Here is a 17,960-nt window from a genome sequence, read left to right on the forward strand (position 1 = left end):
CGTGTAGACATGGTTTAAGACAATCTCCTGCAGTTCAAACCGGGTATCAGTATGGGGAAGAAAGGTGATTTGAGTGACTTTGAACGTGGCATGGTTGTTGGTGCCAGAAGGGTTGGTCTGAGTATTTCAGAAACTGCTGATCTACTGGGATTTTTACACACAACCATCTCCAGGGTTTACAAAGAATGGTCCGAAAAAGAAAAAATATCCAGTGAGCGGCAGTTCTGTGGGTGGAAATGCCTTGTTGATGCCAGAGGTCAGAGGAGAATGGCCAGACTGGTTCGAGCTGATAGAAAGGCAACAGTGACTCCAATAACCACCCGTTACAACCAAGGTAGGCAGAAGAGCATCTCTGAACGCACAGCTCATCAAACTTTAAGGCAGATGGGCTACAGCAGCACAAGACCACGCCGGGTGCCACTCCTTTCAGCTAAGAACAGGAAAATGAGGCTACATTTTGCACAAGCTCATCGAAATTGGACAGTAGAAGATTGGAAAAACATTGCCTGGTCTGATGAGTCTTGATTTCTGTTGCGACATTCGGATGGTAGGGTCAGAATTTGGCGTCAACAACGTGAAAGCATGGATCCATCCTGCCTTGTATCAACGGTTCAGGCTGGTGGTGGTGGTGTAATGGTGTGGGGAATATTTTCTTGGCACTCTCTGGGCCCCTTGGTACCAATTGAGCATCGTTGGAACGCCACAGCCTACCTGAGTATTGTTGCTGACCATGTCCATCCCTTTATGATCACAATGTACCCAACTTCTGATGGCTGCTTTCAGCAGGATAATGCTCATCTCAGATTGGTTTCTTGAACCTGACAATGAGTTCACTATACTCAAATGGCCGCCACAGTCACCACATCTCAATCCAATAGAGCATCTTTGGGATGTGGTGGAACGGGAGATTCGCATCATGGATGTGCAGCCGACAAATCTGCACCAACTGTGGGATGCCATCATGTCAATATGGACCAAACTCTCTGAGGAATGCTTCCAGCACCTTGTTGAATCTATGCCACGAAGAATTGAGGCAGTTCTGAAGGCAAAAGGGGGTCCGGTGAGTGTATATCACAATAAAAGATCTGCTAGCAAGCCACTAGTGAACGTAGGACGTCACACTTGGAATTGCTGAATCCCTGATGCCTTATTTTGGATGGAATAGCTATGAAATGGTAAAAGACAGTGAGATGTGACTGCCAAATTTGTTTTCCATACATAAAATTACGTTAGTGCAGTCATTTTCATTTTTTGACATGGACACAATTTCTTCGGACCTTTATTTTAATTCTGCCCCATTCAATGAGGTTCCTTTCCATAGCACCAAAATCCTGAACTAATCTGAAACCCTAGCTCTAGTTTAAAACCCGAATTTGAATTCCTCACCCTAGTTTGAAACTAAGCCTAGATTACAACCAAAATCTGAACGATAAACTGGGCTTTACGGTTTATACCCAAATTTGGAACCCTAACTCTAGTTTTAAACCATGATTTGAAACCCTTTAGAACCTTAGTTTGAAAACTTGATAATAATAAAACTTAATAAACCCTAACCCAGGTTTTAACCCTACTTTGGAACTAGGGTTGCCAACTCCCTGAAAAAAAAAAGGACACCTCATTGATAGAGCCAGCTGGCCCGATAATATAATTATAATTTTACTCAAAACTGAATTAATTAGGTACATACTGTATATATACGTGTGTGTATATATACATACAGTTCCAGGTGGGTGTAATTAATTGCAAATATTGTTCTGTTTTCCTGCTGAGTGGGTATTATCACCAAGTTGGTGTTGTCCTTGTGATGCTACAATATGCCAATGTTCATTCAAAATAGTTGTAAACCTTTATTTATTTATTTTTGGAGTAAAACTTCTTACTGATGACAACATTTTGAGGAAACGTCGAGTGAAACTACAGGAAATTAGTCTTGAGTTTTTGTCAACAAAAACAACACGATGACACATTTTGAAATGACTAAAATATGATTAAGACTAGTAAGTGTTATCGTCCAAAAGACTGAGACGAAGACGAAAATTAAAAGGGCTGCCAGAAACAACACTGGCACCGTACAAGTATTCAGTCGTTTTACAAATAGAACACTACTGTATTTCTATTGTCATGATAATACGGGACAAAGCACATTGCTTGTAAACTTAATACAGGACGCGTACTTTTGTTACTGAATACGGAACGATTCCATTTTTCAAGGGACTGTTGGCAACCCTATTTGGAATCCAAACCCTAGATTTAAACCCTTACCTTATTTTGAAACCTTACTTTCCACCCTGAAGCATAGTTCTAAAAGCTAATTTGGAACCCATACTCTAGTTTCAAACCCTAATTCCAAACCCCTACCCTAGTTTAAAACCTAAATTAAAAATCTAACTAGTTTGAGACCCCACTCCGCAACCAATTGGAACTTAGGATCAGATTCACTCACAGGCAGGGGTTAATTTATGCCAGATCCTGCCAGAACAAGATCCGGCACCTCTTGATTTTGGCCTCCCTGTGTTCCAGGACTTCATTGGGCAGATCTGGCACATCTCGTGTATAGAAAATAACAGTCATATAAAAACGTTTTTTAAATGTATTGTAATTGCTTTATTGTGTCAACAATAAGAAAACAATAAACAAAATAACAGCGGACTGCCGGCACATTCGACCACTAACTTTTGCTTCTCGCCCGTCTCCCCCTTGCTTCCTACTACCTCACAGCTCTCCAGTCCCAGCATCTCTTAAAGGGACCGTGCATAGTTACGGACATTACAGTATAAAATAAAATAATAATATGCATAAATTCATTGACAGAACTAATGCCAAGAATCCCAAGAAAAGCTCGACCAACAAATTACGCCCATGACATAAAAATTTGGGGCTGGGGTAACTCGCAAAAGAATGCGTTTGTGATATTTATTGTAATCTCTGATTTTTGTTTTGTTTTACAAGTTGGAATGTACGTTACTGTAAGTGCCACATGTGGTTATGTGGGCGATTTCCCATGCTGTGCAGAGTATAGCCTAAATATCTGTAATTCTTTTCATAACATTTACACAATGGATATTATCTGAAATTGAGGCTTGTATGTCCTACAGCAAGGCAAGTGGGCATTTGCATGTTGTTTTCAGCACCATTTTGCGTATGTTCCGGGACCTTTGCCTGTCTTGTCATCCCTGCGCTGTCATATGTACTTTGTGTTCCGGCACCTTATGATTTACAAATGAAGCACTGCTCACAGGGACACAATATTTGTTGCGTAAAGTATGACAGCTGATTTTCAACAAATATTTGGGACGGAATCTGAAACTGATCTCCGCTTTTCACTATCATGCTAAATTTTTTTTAAATTATGGGAACGTTGCGTTCTTTAAATATATGAAAAGTACAGAATGCTGTTGATTCCTTCTTCAATCACAAAGTTTTGCTCTGTATTTACGCTGTTTTTAAAGCCACACCATATTGTGGTAAGCTTATCGCAATGTTTTCCAGGTTGCCCAGGTTTTGTTTGAGGCCTTCTTGCTTCAAAACTAACTTTACTTCAGGCATTTCACTCTTGCTCTAATTCAAAGAGCACCTGACAGATTAAAGAAGACACTATACTGTCAAAATAGCGGCTGTGGGTGCGCGCGCGCCTGTTTGCGAGGCTTCACGTCGGACACGCGGGAGTCTCAGTATGACTGCTCGGCAGGGGTTTAAGGTGTAAATCTGTCTGACGGGGAAAGGAAAGCTTCACGCGGAAGGCCTCGCTAAACCTGCGAGGTTCCCAAAGTGCTCCTGGATGACAGACTTGCCCACCCATAGATGCTCTTCTTCCCCCAAGTGTGACACTTTCCCTTTTTTGTGTACTCTACGCACAGAAGCATCCTAACGGACACGCGCTCCTTATCCGCACACAAACACACCGCGTCGTGTCACGATGCTGTCAACACTGCTCTCCTTCTCGTCATTTTTTAAAAAGAGGAGCCATCAGCATCTCGACAGGGGAGGAGCCACACGGGAGAAATGTGGCGAGAATTAGTGCCAGCTTTCCCAAACCCTCCGCTGTCTGTTGTGACCTCTTTGCTGCTTTTTGTCTGTTTATTTGACATGCCGTCTGGCGGTGAATGCTCATATTTCGGTGCCATTGACGGCGGTAGATGTCCAATCCTTTCTGAGTGGGAGGAGGCGAATGAATGTTGGATGTCTAGCGCTGGCAGCTAGTGAGTTAACTGTGGCAGTCATTCACTGACTTATTATCAGCATATTACCAGTTACCACTTAAAACAATTAAATTTAAAGGAACAGATGGACAATGTTCCTTATGTTGTTACTGCTTAAATTTTTTTCATTGGCTGCCATTGAAGGTGATAGATGTCCAAACCATAATGACATGGAGGGTTGACAGTGATAATTCGATCATGTTTGCAAAAATTTAATTTTGATTCATCACAGAGATAATCATCGGCTTTCATTGAGGAGTACAATAAGAAGGATTTTTAATTTAAAGGGTTCCACGAATAGAAAAACTTGTAGTTCTTAAAAGATAAATGTTATTATGAGTTAAAATAATTTGACATCATCAAATTCCCTCAATCTTTTCGTTTTTATACAATTTGTTTTGTCATTGTTGTTGACGTCGCAGGGCACTACCGTGCTTCCACAGTATGACTCTGGCGACATAAACATGTCATGTTTCAATTTGAACCCGAGAGGAACATTAATGAGCATGACAGTACTGTCGATATTTCACAAAACGAGATGCAAAAGCAAACTGAACATGAAAGACGGGATGAGACGAGATGAGAGTGGGGGGGGGGTGTTCTGCCAAAATGTGCTACACCGGCGAAACGTTTACAAGAGGCGAATTTGTAGCCTGGTACTCCAGACTCACTGCTGTTCCAGCTATTGAGTCTGGCCACCATTAAGCAGATTAAATTTCCAGTGCGGAGCAAGCCACAGCAAACAGACAGCGGAGTGGACCAATCAGCGACGGGCAGGACGAGGGACTTGCGCGCGGAAGTAAACATACGAGGAGAGCGGAGTTTATTCAACATGGCTAGTGCGAGACAGACTGTTGTCAATGACTTGTGTCGATGTGTTTTTGGTAATTTAAAACCGATTTTACCGTGGATTGGAACATATTCTCGGCTCTCCTGTTCGCCATCTGTGTTGTTGTGGAGACGACTTCCGACGCGGAAGAGTGACGTTGCTCGTCAAGAACACGTCACACAAATAAACGAATCTGATTTGTCGATTGATTTTGTACTTGCTCGAGAGGCCGTTAATGGGCTGGGTCCCAGACTATTCTCTCAGTGTTTGAAAAACACTGGGAGAACAGTCTGGCCGTGCAAGGCAGGTGAATTTGACCTCTGAAGTACTACCCTGCGCTTTCAGCTTGTATTGTTCAGATGCATACAGACAGAACCCACTAAAGATGCCTGAAGAAAATACTTTAACGTAGTAATATCAAATAATGGCGGTTTATATATGCTACGTAACTAATGTGGTCAACAGATCAACAATCTGCTTTAAAGCTACCACAAGAAAACACATTGCTTAAAAGTATGAGAGGGAAACACATGAAAAAAAGTATTTTGAGGCAATGAATAGGTAATACAAGACTCAATAAAAACACAAATAGTAAGTACTCGCCGCTTTTAACAGATGAGCGCATGTGTTGGACATCTTGTGGCGTAGATGGAATTGCAGTAAATCGGTTGTATTCTTCGAGTGACAGTGACAATCTACGTCATCACCCCAAGCACCATAAAACATGGCGCCCTCCGTAGGTCAAAACATGTACTTAATATTATAGATTTTTAAATCAATGGCAATATTTTATGTGTTTCTAATAACATATTTTAGTAAAGAGAAAAATCGTGGCTTATTAGAGCCTACAAGTCTCAAAGTCCAAGGTTCCCTTTAAGAAACAAGAAAAATAATATTAACTAGGCCTGCAAGCAGGACTGAACGGGCCCTCGCGATCTAGCGCAACTCGGACGTCACGCAACTCGGACTGTGTGCAGGTCAGGGCGGTGGCAGATCCTCCTCTCTAATCATCTCATTAGAACCTAACATGCTCGAAAGTCGCCTATTTACATTCCCACACCCAAGAGATAAAAACCCCTATTGGAGAGAGTACTACAAAAAAGGAGCCACTACTGAGCTGTGCAGCCAAGCCCTTATTCAAAACTAAAATTAATCTTCTAACTGGGCCAATTCGACCAAGTGTGCCAACTATTGTGGCTCTATAAGCTGCCTGAGTCTCTGAAAAAAAATATTTCCTTTAAATGGCGAACAAAGGGTCGTCACGGCAACAGACAGAGACACGTGGACATGGGCCGTAAATAAGTATTTTAATAGGTCTTGAAACTACAATGACCAACCTGAAAAGAACTGGACATGTATTGGAAAAACGAGTGACTTTCTATTGCCACTAGTTGGCGCTGTAGGGTTGATGCAAATGACCCCTACAAGGCCCTTCAGGGTATGACTCTCAACAAGCACGGGAAGTTTGGCGCAGATATGTTGTATATCTGCCGAGTTATGACTGTTCAAAGTTTTTGGAGAGAAAAATTGTTGACAGTCATTTTCACTTTCCTGTTTGGACCCCTCCGCTTCAACGAAACTTCAATATTTTTCATCAGGCACCTGAACACAGGTCTTAAGGCTTCCCTTTTGCAGGTTTGAGGTAGATTGATTTTTTCCCTTTAGAGGAGGAGTGTGTCCCGTAAAAAAGGGCATTTCCTGTTCCCACTAGGAGGCGCCAGGCACAAATGGTAAATTTTCAATCCAGTCCTGCTCAGGCTAGTATACCTCACACACATGCCAGATTTAAAATAGATTGAACGTTGTATGAGGGAGTTATCAGTCATTTTCCGAATTCGGTGTTTTGGCGAAAAAATGGCCGACTTTGGCACCCCGCCCAGGTCAGGCCCGTGAATGAAAACACACCATTTTTATAACTTAAGATTTCATATGCCTCATGAACAGGCTCGCCAATTTTGAGAATGATCAAACTAATTCCCTAGGTGCCAAGGTGTAAAATGTGCACACTGTAAATCGATAAAAATTTCACATTCAATCCAAAATACCCGATTTCCTGTAGGATTTGGAATGTGTGTGCAAGAGACTTTTTGGAGCAGTTTTGCACAAAGTTTTGACTCTCCAAATTTCATCACTCTATGTTAGAAAAACCTAAATGGAGAGGCCTTTTTGAAAATTTCAAGGGGGCGCCACTGAGCCATTTTGTTAAATTTTTTCGTAACGTTGCAAGATTATCGAACGTTATCCAAAGCCGCATGTATGTGCAAATTTTGGTGAGTTTTTATGCATATTCAAGCCTCCAAATGTAAACTCTTACTGTGAACCCATGAAAATTTCACATTCGATCCAAAATACCCAATTTCCTGTTGGATTTGGAATATGGGTGCAAGAGACTTTTTGGAGCAGTTTTGCATAAGGTATCTACTCCCCAAATTTCCTTGCTCTATGTTGAAAAAACCCAATAGGAAAGGCCTTTTTTAAAACTTCTTTCTTTCGCCACTAGTTGGCACTGTAGAGTTGATGCAAATGACCCCTACAAGAACCTTCAGGGTATGACTCTCAACAAACACGGAAAGTTTGGCGCAGATATGTTGCATATCTGCCGAGTTATGACTGTTCAAAATTTTTGGCGAGACAAATTGTTGACGGTCATTTTCACTTCCAGTTTGGACCTCTCCGCTTCAACGAAACCTCAATATTTTTTATCAGGGACCTGAACACATGTCTTGAGGCTCCCCTGAAACAGGTTTGAGGTCAATAGTTTTTTTTCCCTTGGAGGAGGAGCCTGTCTCGTAAAGAAGGCCATTTCCTGTTCCCACTAGGGGGCGCCAGGCCTAATGGGTAATATTTCAATGCAGTCGTGTTCAGGCTGGGATATCTCATATACATGCTAGAAATGAAAAAGATTGAACGTTGTATCACGGAGTTTTTAATCATTTTCTGAATTTGGTATTTTGCCCAAAAATGGCCGACTTTGGGACCACGCCCAGGCCCGACCCTTGAGTGAAAACACACCATTTTGAAAACTTAAGATCTCATATGTCTCCTGAATACTCTGACCAATTTTGAAGACGATCCAACTATTTTCTTCAGCGACAAGGTCTCAAATGTAAATCGATAAAATTTCACATTTGATCCAAAATTTCCGACTTCCTGTTGGATTTGGAATATGGGTGCAAGAGACTTTTTGGAGCAGTTTTGCACAATGTATCGACTCGCCAAATTTCATCGTTCTACGTTGAAAAAACCTAATAGGAAAGGCCTTTTTGAAAATTTCAAGGGGGCGCCACTGAGCGATTTTGTTAAATTTTTTTGTAGATTATCAAAATTTACGCAAAGTTGCATGTATGTGCAAATTTTGGTGAGTTTTCGTGCATGTTCAGGCCTCCAAATGTAAACCCCAACTGTGAACCGATAAAAATTTCACATTTGATCCAAAATATCCGATTTCCTGTTGGATTTGGAATATGGGTGCAAGAGGCTTTTTTGAACAGTTAGGCATAAGGTATCTACTCCCCAAATTTCATTGCTCTACGTTGAAAACCTGAGAGGAGAGGCCTTTTTGAAAATTTTAAGGGTAAAGGGGGCGCCACTGAGCCATTTTTTGACATTTTTTCAAAACGACACAAGATTATCGAAATTTACGCGAAGCGGCACGTATGTGCAAATTTTGGTGACTTTTCGTGCATGTTCAGGCCTCCAAATTGGCCATTTTCATTTGCCCTGAAAAAAGAATAATAATAATAATAATAACTAGGCCTGCAAGCAGGACTAAACGGGCCCTCGCAATCTACCGCAACTCGGACGTCACGCAACTCGGACTGTGTGCAGGTCAGGCTGGTGGCAGATCCTCCTCTCTAATTATCTCATTAGAACCTAACATGCTCGAAAGTCGCCTATTTACATTCCCACACCCAAGAGATAAAAACCCCTATTGGAGAGAGTACTACAAAAAAGGAGCCACTACTGAGCTGTGCAGCCAAGCCCTTATTCAAAACCCAAAATTAATCTTCTAACTCGGCCAATTCGACCAAGTGTGCCAAATACTGTGGCTCTATAAGCTGCCTGAGTCTCTGAAAAAAAATATTTCCTTTAAATGGCGAACAAAGGGTCGTCACGGCAACAGACAGAGACACGTGGACATGGGCCGTAAATAAGTATTTTAATAGGTCTTGAAACTACAATGACCAACCTGAAAAGAACTGAACATGTATTGGAAAAACGAGTGACTTTCTATTGCCACTAGTTGGCGCTGTAGGTTTGATGCAAATGACCCCTACAAGGCCCTTCAGGGTATGACTCTCAACAAGCACGGGAAGTTTGCCGCAGATATGTTGTATATCTGCCGAGTTATGACTGTTCAAAATTTTTGGAGAGAAAAATTATTGACAGTCATTTTCACTTTCCTGTTTGGACCCCTCCGCTTCAACGAAACTTCAATATTTTTCATCAGGCACCTGAAGACAGGTCTTAAGGCTTCCCTTATGCAGGTTTGAGGTCGATTAATTTTTTCCCTTGGAGGAGGAGTGTGTCACCGTAAAAAAGGGCATTTCCTGTTCCCACTAGGAGGCGCCAGGCACAAATGGTAAATTTTCAATCCAGTCGTGCTCAGGCTGGTATACCTCACACACATGGCAGATTTAAAATAGATTGAACGTTGTATGAGGGAGTTATCAGTCATTTTCCGAATTCGGTGTTTTGGCGAAAAAATGGCCGACTTTGGCACCCCGCCCAGGTCAGGCCCGTGAATGAAAACACACCATTTTGATAACTTAAGATTTCATATGCCTCATGAACAGTCTCGCCAATTTTGAGAATGATCAAACTAATTCCCTAGGTGCCAAGGTGTAAAATGTGCACACTGTAAATCGATAAAAAATTCACATTCAATCCAAAATACCCGATTTCCTGTTGGGTTTGGAATACGCATGCAAGAGACTTTTTGGAGCAGTTTTGTACAAGGTATTGACTCTCCGAATTTCATCCATCTACGTTGAAAAAACCTAAATTGAGAGGCCTTTTTGAAAATTTCAAGGGGGCGCCACTGAGCCATTTTGTTACATTTTTTCGTAACGTTGCAAGATTATTGAACGTTATGCAAAGCCGCATGTATGTCGAAATTTTTGTGAGTTTTCGTGCATGTTCAAGCCTCCAAATGTAAACTCCTACTGTTAACCGATAAAAATTTCACATTTGATCCAAAATACCCGATTTCCTGTTGGATTTGGAAAATGGGTGCAAGAGACTTTTTGGAGCAGTTTTGCACAAGGTATCAACTCCCCAAATTTCCTCACTCTATGTTGGAAAAACCCAATAGGAAAGGCCTTTTTTAAAACTTCTTTCTGTCGCCACTAGTTGGCACTGTAGAGTTGATGCAAATGACCCCTACACGAACCTTCAGGGTATGACTCTCAACAAACACGGGAAGTTTGGCGCAGATATGTTGTATATCTGCCGAGTTATGACTGTTCAAAGTTTTTGGCGAGACAAATTGTTGACGGTCATTTTCACTTCCAGTTTGTACCTCTCCGCTTCTACAAAACCTCAATATTTTTCATTAGGCACCTGAACACATGTCTTGAGGCTCCCCTGAAACAGGTTTGAGGTCAATAGATTTTTTTCCCTTGGAGGAGGAGCCTGTCTCGTAAAGAAGGCCATTTCCTGTTCCCACTAGGGGGCGCCAAGCCTAATGGGTAAAATTTAAATGCAGTCGTGTTCAGGCTGGGATATCTCATATACTTGCTAGAAATGAAAAAGATTGAACGTTGTATCACGGAGTTTTTAATCATTTTCTGAATTTGGTGTTTTGCCCAAAAATGGCCAACTTTGGGACTACGCCCAGGCCAGACCCTTGGATGAAAACTCACCATTTTGAAAACTTAAGATCTCATATGTCTCCTGTATAGTCTGACCAATTTTGAAGACGATCCAACTATTTTCTTCAGCGACAAGGTCTCAAATGTAAATCGATAAAATTTCGCATTTGATCCAAAATTTCCGACTTCCTGTTGGATTTGGAATATAGGTGCAAGAGACTTTTTGGAGCAGTTTTACGCAATGTATCGACTCACCAAATTTCATCATTCTACGTTGAAAAAACCTAATAGGAAAGGCCTTTTTGAAAATTTCAAGGGGGCGCCACTGAGCGATTTTGTTAAATTTTTTTGTAGATTATCAAAATTTACGCAAAGTTGCATGTATGTGCAAATTTTGGTGAGTTTTCGTGCATGTTCAGGCCTCCAAACGTAAACTCCAACTGTGAACCGAAAAAATTTCACATTTGATCCAAAATATCCGATTTCCTGTCGGATTTGGAATATGGGTGCAAGAGGCTTTTTTGAACAGTTAGGCATAAGGTATCTACTCCCCAAATTTCATCGCTCTACGTTGAAAACCTGAGAGGAGAGGCCTTTTTGAAAATTTTAAGGGTCAAGGGGGCGCCACTGAGCCATTTTTTGAAATTTTTTCAAAACGACGCAAGATTATCAAATTTTACGCGAATCTGCACGTATGTGCAAATTTTGGTGACTTTTCGTGCATGTTCAGGCCTCCAAATTGGCCATTTTCATTTGCCATGAAGAAAGAAGAATAATAATAATAATAATAATAATAATAATCCTTTGCATTACAATAGGGCCTTCGCACGCCTAGTGCTCGGGCCCTAATAATAATAATAATAATAATAATAATAATAATAATAATAATAATAATAATCCTTTGCAAAACAATAGGGCCTTCGCACGTCTAGTGCTCGGGCCCTAATTAGGGCTGCAGCTATCGATTATTTTAGTAGTCGATTAATCGATAAACTAGTTAGTTCGAATAATCGAGTAATCGGATAAGGAACATAAAAAATTAAAATACCTGAGCTAAGCCTCAAATGGTACAAATAAATAAATAAATAAATGAGGATCTATGTACAACAAAAGAACAATTAGCTGACTTACATAGCAAAAGTTAGTTAGCTTAAATGCTATAAAATGCAAACTTTTTTTTTTTTTTTTTACATTGCTCCTAACAAATGGTTCAAACACATATTCCCACAATAAAAAGGCTAAATATACCTATAAACCAAATCACGAATGCATTAAAAAAACATTAGCTCAAATGAAAACTTAGCTTATGTTGGTCTTAACAGGGAGCAGCTGGATTCAGCCACGTGAAATGAGGCACACTAGAGGGCAGTGTATCCACCTAAATCAATAGAACTAAATACAAACACTTTTAAAACAAACCATTACAACGCCACTTTAACTAAACGAATACTCGAAGCAGCAAAAATCAATTTGAATCTTTTTTTGTAATCAAATACTCGGGTTAACCGATTATTCGTTGCAGCACTAATATTAATCAATTAATTATTAGAATTTCAATACAAAATGTTTTAACAAAGTAATACAACTTTCAAGAAAAAGTTGTCAATCAATTTGCTAATCAATTAGCTGTCGATCAATCGATAAATAATGTCAGTCCTTACTGCGGCCCTAACTGATTATTTCTTATGTATTTTCTTTTTTTGTTTGAATTTATTGGAATTTTTTTTTTTTAAAGTACAAACAAGGAAGGAAAATTTGCTTTAAATAAAATTATTAATATACTGTATATTATTTCTTTTATATTTTTGTCTGTTTTTTTTATATACATTTTTAATAGAAAACATCTTTTTGTATGTGTGTATGTATGTATAAATATTTCGTTTCATTTAGTCAAAAAAAAATTTTTTTGAATAAAAAGCAAAAATGGAAAAACAAAATAATTAAAAAAAATAATTGCCAGTCCTGCCCTGTGACTATTCAAAATGGATTTTACGTCTATCACCATTAATGAGCGGACTGTAATTCCAGGTTCCATGTTTAATAGCTTGTGTTTTCTTTTCTAGCTGCTATGAATTGTCTGGCCAAGAACGTTGGCCTGTCCAGCCAGCGCAGGGTGAAGCTCTCCGACCACTCAGGTGTTTTGGGACTGCTGCAGGTGGAGACTGGTCAGGCATACTAGTCAGTCCTAATGTAACCTCATCAGCACCTACATCTGTGTGCGGTCAAAAGGTTTGCGACTCTTCTCGTCCAGGGTCTTTTTTTTAAATTTAAAAAAAAAAATTTTTTTTTATAAGGGGCCATTTTCACTTAAGTTGGACAAATACTCATTGAACTTTTTTTGTGTGTGTATTATCAATTGTCATCTCTAATTAATTCAAGTGTACAGGCTCCGAAATTCTTTTTTTTTTTTTTTTTAATTTAATTTACTTTTGGTAAGAGGTTGTATGGTATATTGCTATGCCCTCAGTGTATTTCAAATTCAGTCTATACACTACCGTAGTTTTCGGACTTTAAGCCGCTACTTTTTTCCCTCTTTTTGAATCCTGCGTTTTATGGTCCAGTAGGCTTATTTGTTGATTTCTTGGATTATTAGGTAACACTTTATTTAACAGGGGTGTCATAAGACTGCCATAAGACCATCATAGTTATGACATGACACTATCGTGGGCATGAATGAATGCATATGACAGATGCCTTTAGGTGTCATCTGCCAAATTATGTCATTAACTCCATTTATGTTAATCTCAGATCTTTTACATCTATTCAAAAGTAAGATAATTTGCCAGATGACACAAAATAATATCTTTAATAAGCATTTATTAATGCTCATGACAGTGTCATGTCATAATTATGACAGTCTTATGATAGTCTTATGGCACCACAGTCAAATAAAGTGTTACCAAATACAGTGGGGCAAATAAGTATTTAGTCAACCACTAATTGTGCAAGTTCTCCCACTTGCAAATATTAGAGAGGCCTGTAATTGTCAACATGGGTAAACCTCAACCATGAGAGACACAATGTGAACCCCCCCCCCCAGAAAATCATATTGTTTGATTTTTAAAGAATTTATTTGCAAATCATGGTGGAAAATAAGTATTTGGTCAATACCAAAAGTTCATCTCAATACTTTGTTATGTTCCCTTTGTTGGCAATGACGGTGGCCAAACGTTTTCTGTAACTCTTTACAAGCTTTTCACACACTGTTGCTGGTATTTTGGCCCATTCCTCCATGCAGATCTCCTCTAGAGCAGTGATGTTTTGGGGCTGTCGTTGGGCAACACGGACTTTCAACTCCCTCCACAGATTTTCTATGGGGTTGAGATCTGGAGACTAACTAGGCCACTCCAGGACCTTGAAATGCTTCTTTCGAAGCCACTCCTTTGTTGCCCTGGCTGTGTGTTTGGGATCATTGTCATGCTGAAAGACCCAGCCACATCTCATCTTCAATGTCCTTGCTGATGGAAGGAGATTTTCACTCAAAATCTCTCGATACATGGCCCCATTCATTCTTTCCTTTACACAGATCAGTCGTCCTGGTCCCTTTGCAGAAAAACAGCTCCAAAGCATGATGTTTCCACACCCATGCTTCACAGTGGGTATGGTATTCTTCGGATGCAATTCATTATTCTTTCTCCTCCAAATACGAGGACCTATGTTTCTACCAAAAAGTTCTATTTTGGTTTCATCTGACCATAACACATCCTCCCAGTCCTCTTCTGGATCATCCAAATGCTCTCTAGCGAACCGCAGACGGGCCTGGACGTGTACTGGCTTCAGCAGGGGGACACGTCTGACTGCAGGATTTGAGTCCCTGGCGGCGCATTGTTTTACTGATAGTCGCCTTTGTTACTGTGGTCCCAGCTCTCTGTAGGTCATTCACTAGGTCCCCCCGTGTGGTTCTGGGATTTTTGCTCACCGTTCTTGTTATCATTTTGACGCCACGGGGTGAGATCTTGCATGGAGCCCCAGATCGAGGGAGATTATCAGTGGTCTTGTATTTGCCTGGCACGGCCAGACTGTTCTCCCTGTATTTTTCAAACACTGAGAGAAAAGTCTGGGAACCTGCCCATTAACGGCCTCTCGAGCAGGTACAAAATCAATCGACAAATCAGATTCGTTTATTTGCGTGACGTGTTCTTAACGAGCAACGTCACTCTTGCGCGTCGGAAGTCGTCTTCACAACAAAGGTGAACAGGAGAGCCAAGAATATGTTCCAATCCACGGTAAAATCAGTTTTAAATTACCAAAAACACATCGACACGAGTCATTGACAACAGTCTGTCTCGCGCTAGCCATGTTGAATAAACTCCGCTCTCCTCGTATGTTTACTTCCGTCGTTTTACTAACGTCACGTCTGCCCGTCGCTGATTGGTCCACTCTGCTGTCTGTTTGGTGTGGCTTGCTCCGCCCTGGAAATTGTATCCGCTGAATGGTGGCCAGACTCAATAGCTAGAACAGCGGTGAGTCTGGTGTACCAGGCAAGTCTTGTATGTCTTCCATTTTCTAATAATTGCTCCCACAGTTGATTTCTTTACACCAAGCGTTTTACCTATTGCAGATTCAGTCTTCCCAGCCTGGTCTACAATTTTGTCTCTGGTGTCCTTCGACAGCTCTTTGGTCTTGGCCATTGTGGAGTTTGGATTGTGACTGACTGAGGTTTTGGACAGGTGTCTTTTATACCGATAATGGGTTAAAACAGGTGCCATTAATACAGGTAACGAGTGGAGCCTCGTTAGACCTCATTAGAAGAAGTTAGACCTCTTTGACAGCAAGAAATCTTGCTTGTTTGTAGGTGACCAAATACTTATTTTCCACTCTAATTTGGAAATAAATTCTTTAAAATCAAACAACGGGATTTTCTGTCCCCCCCCCCCACACACATTCTGTCTCTCATGGGTGAGGTTTACCCATGTTGACAATTACAGGCCTCTCTTATCTTTTCAAGTAGGAGAACTTGCACAGTTGGTGGTTGACTAAATACTTATTTTCCCCACTGTACCGTAAATAGCAATTAATGAAACAACTGGAACAGTAACTGAAGAAATAATTAGGTCAGAACATTAATTTTGACTGTTAATTACATCTGGAGTGCTGCAATGAATGCTAGGAGGCATGTTGGACAACAACAACAGTGTTGACAGGACGTGGCAGCAGAGGTTGACTGTCTCCCTCGCCGTCAATAGCAGCATATTAACTTGTATTGAGAGTCAATCCCTCAAGGGAGCAGTGATGGTCAAATTAAGCTTCTTGAAGCAAAGATGGTGGTTCATTTGGTCTTATGATGCCGCTGTCAAATAAAGTGTTGCCGGTTAATATCTTTTGGTGTAAATATCCCACAATACAATAACGACAGCTGTGGCTTATACTCCAGTGCGGCTTATCTGTGAACAAATGCTGTTTTGTGTCAAATTTGGTGGCTTGCGGCTTATAGTCATGTGCGCCTTATAGTCCGAAAATTACAGTAAATAATATACGTAGAAACAATTCCAAACTAATTGTCATGATTTTATTGTCATGGATAAACGTATTTTAATCATGTGTTGTTTTTAAAGTTATGTTAGCGATTATACTAGCAAAGCTAGGCTGAGGGCTAACGATACCACAAAATGTTCCCTCTGTTAGTGTCTATTCTGTTACGTCCAAATGGCACCCTATAAAAAAAAACAAAAGACCCTCCAACTGAATGGTGAGGGGTCTCAAAAATATTTGACCGTGGGTGTACAGTGCAACCACCTTCTGTTATCCTGCTTTGTCAAGAGCTACAGAATTATTTGTAATTTTATTTGTAATTATTTGTTTTGATATTTAGGTCGAATTTGAAAATGGAATTGTCAATTAACTGGAAATGTAAACAGTAATCGCAATGGTAGGAGTATAAAAAAATCGGGACAAATTATTTTTTTCTCCTTTTTTCTCTTTTCCATTTTCTTTTTTTTATTTTGAATAATGTTTCGGTACATCAATTTTGGTATAATGTTCTGTCAGACGAATTATTGTAAAAAAAAATATGTATATCTTTGTAATATATTGTCATGTTATTCAGAAATGTCAGGTTTCAAGAATTTTTTAAAGATGTGTTTTTATGTGACATTCATCTGCCAGAAATAAGACGCTACAGATTGGCCATATTGGATGTTGCTATACTCTCGCTAAATTGCAAAGAAAAAGTTTGTATCATTATTATTATTGATTGTCTGAAGTATGTCCTTTTTTGTAATTCATCCACAAATTTTATGTCTTTGTGAATCAAACGAACATCGATTGCCTTCTATATGATCACCTTTGACTATTTAATAAAAACATCATTTGATTAAATGTGTTCATCATAAATTTGTTTAATTTCATTAAGCCTTTCAGGGACAGTGGTCACTACAGTGGATCGCTATTAGAAAGTTGACACCTTTAAACTCTAGAGAAACTATTTTTGGTCATCAAAAAAATCTTTTAATTATGAATCAATATTGTACTTGTTTATAATTATGAATACATTTGTAAAGTTAATACAATGTTAATAAAAAGTATATTAATACAACTAAAATGAATAAAAACACTCTAGATTTATTATTGGACATCAAGCGCCGTCGATGGCAGCCAATGAGTTAAATGAGTGAGGAGGGAAAAAATTGTGTATGAAAGGGTTAAGTATGGACAAGTGTTCGTTTAATGAAAGTGGCACGTAATGGTTTGTTTTGAAAGTGTTTGCATTTAGTTTTATTGATTTGGATGGATACACTGCCCTCAAGTGGCAACGGTGAATATGACATAAGTAAGTTCACATGGCTAAATCCAGCAGCTCCCTGTTAAGGAGCAACATAAGCTAAATTTTTATTTGAGCAATGTTTTTTTTTTAATACATTCGTAATTTATTTTTTGGTGTATTTAGGTGTACAGTGCCCTCCATAATTATCGGCACTCCTGAAAAAGATGTGTTTTTTAGCTTTTAATAATTTTTTTTAAAAAATTCAAATAATATGGGACCTTAATGGGAAAAAAAGAAAAAAAATCCAACCTTCAATACAAGTGCATTCATTCAGTGGGAAAAAAATCCCACATAAAGAAAAATGATTTGACATAAAATAATGTGTGTCACAATTATAAGCACCCCTGGTGTTAATA

At 39.6% G+C, this 17,960-nt stretch overlaps 1 protein-coding gene across 2 annotated transcripts in view; it reads left to right on the plus strand.

Annotated features, from left to right (window-relative positions):
- LOC130930711 (paired box protein Pax-7-like) overlaps positions 1-13,111 on the plus strand; it is a 92,269-nt gene extending 79,158 nt beyond the window's left edge. For both annotated transcript variants that reach the window (XM_057858756.1, XM_057858764.1), the window contains exon 9: positions 12,905-13,111. In XM_057858756.1, coding sequence (XP_057714739.1) covers positions 12,905-13,020 — 116 coding nt within the window. In that variant the 3' untranslated portion in view covers positions 13,021-13,111. The remainder of the gene's footprint in view (positions 1-12,904) is intronic.
- The last annotated feature ends 4,849 nt before the right edge of the window (positions 13,112-17,960 follow it).

This window comes from Corythoichthys intestinalis, chromosome 2 (assembly GCF_030265065.1).
Source record: "Corythoichthys intestinalis isolate RoL2023-P3 chromosome 2, ASM3026506v1, whole genome shotgun sequence".
Lineage (NCBI taxonomy): Eukaryota > Metazoa > Chordata > Actinopteri > Syngnathiformes > Syngnathidae > Corythoichthys > Corythoichthys intestinalis.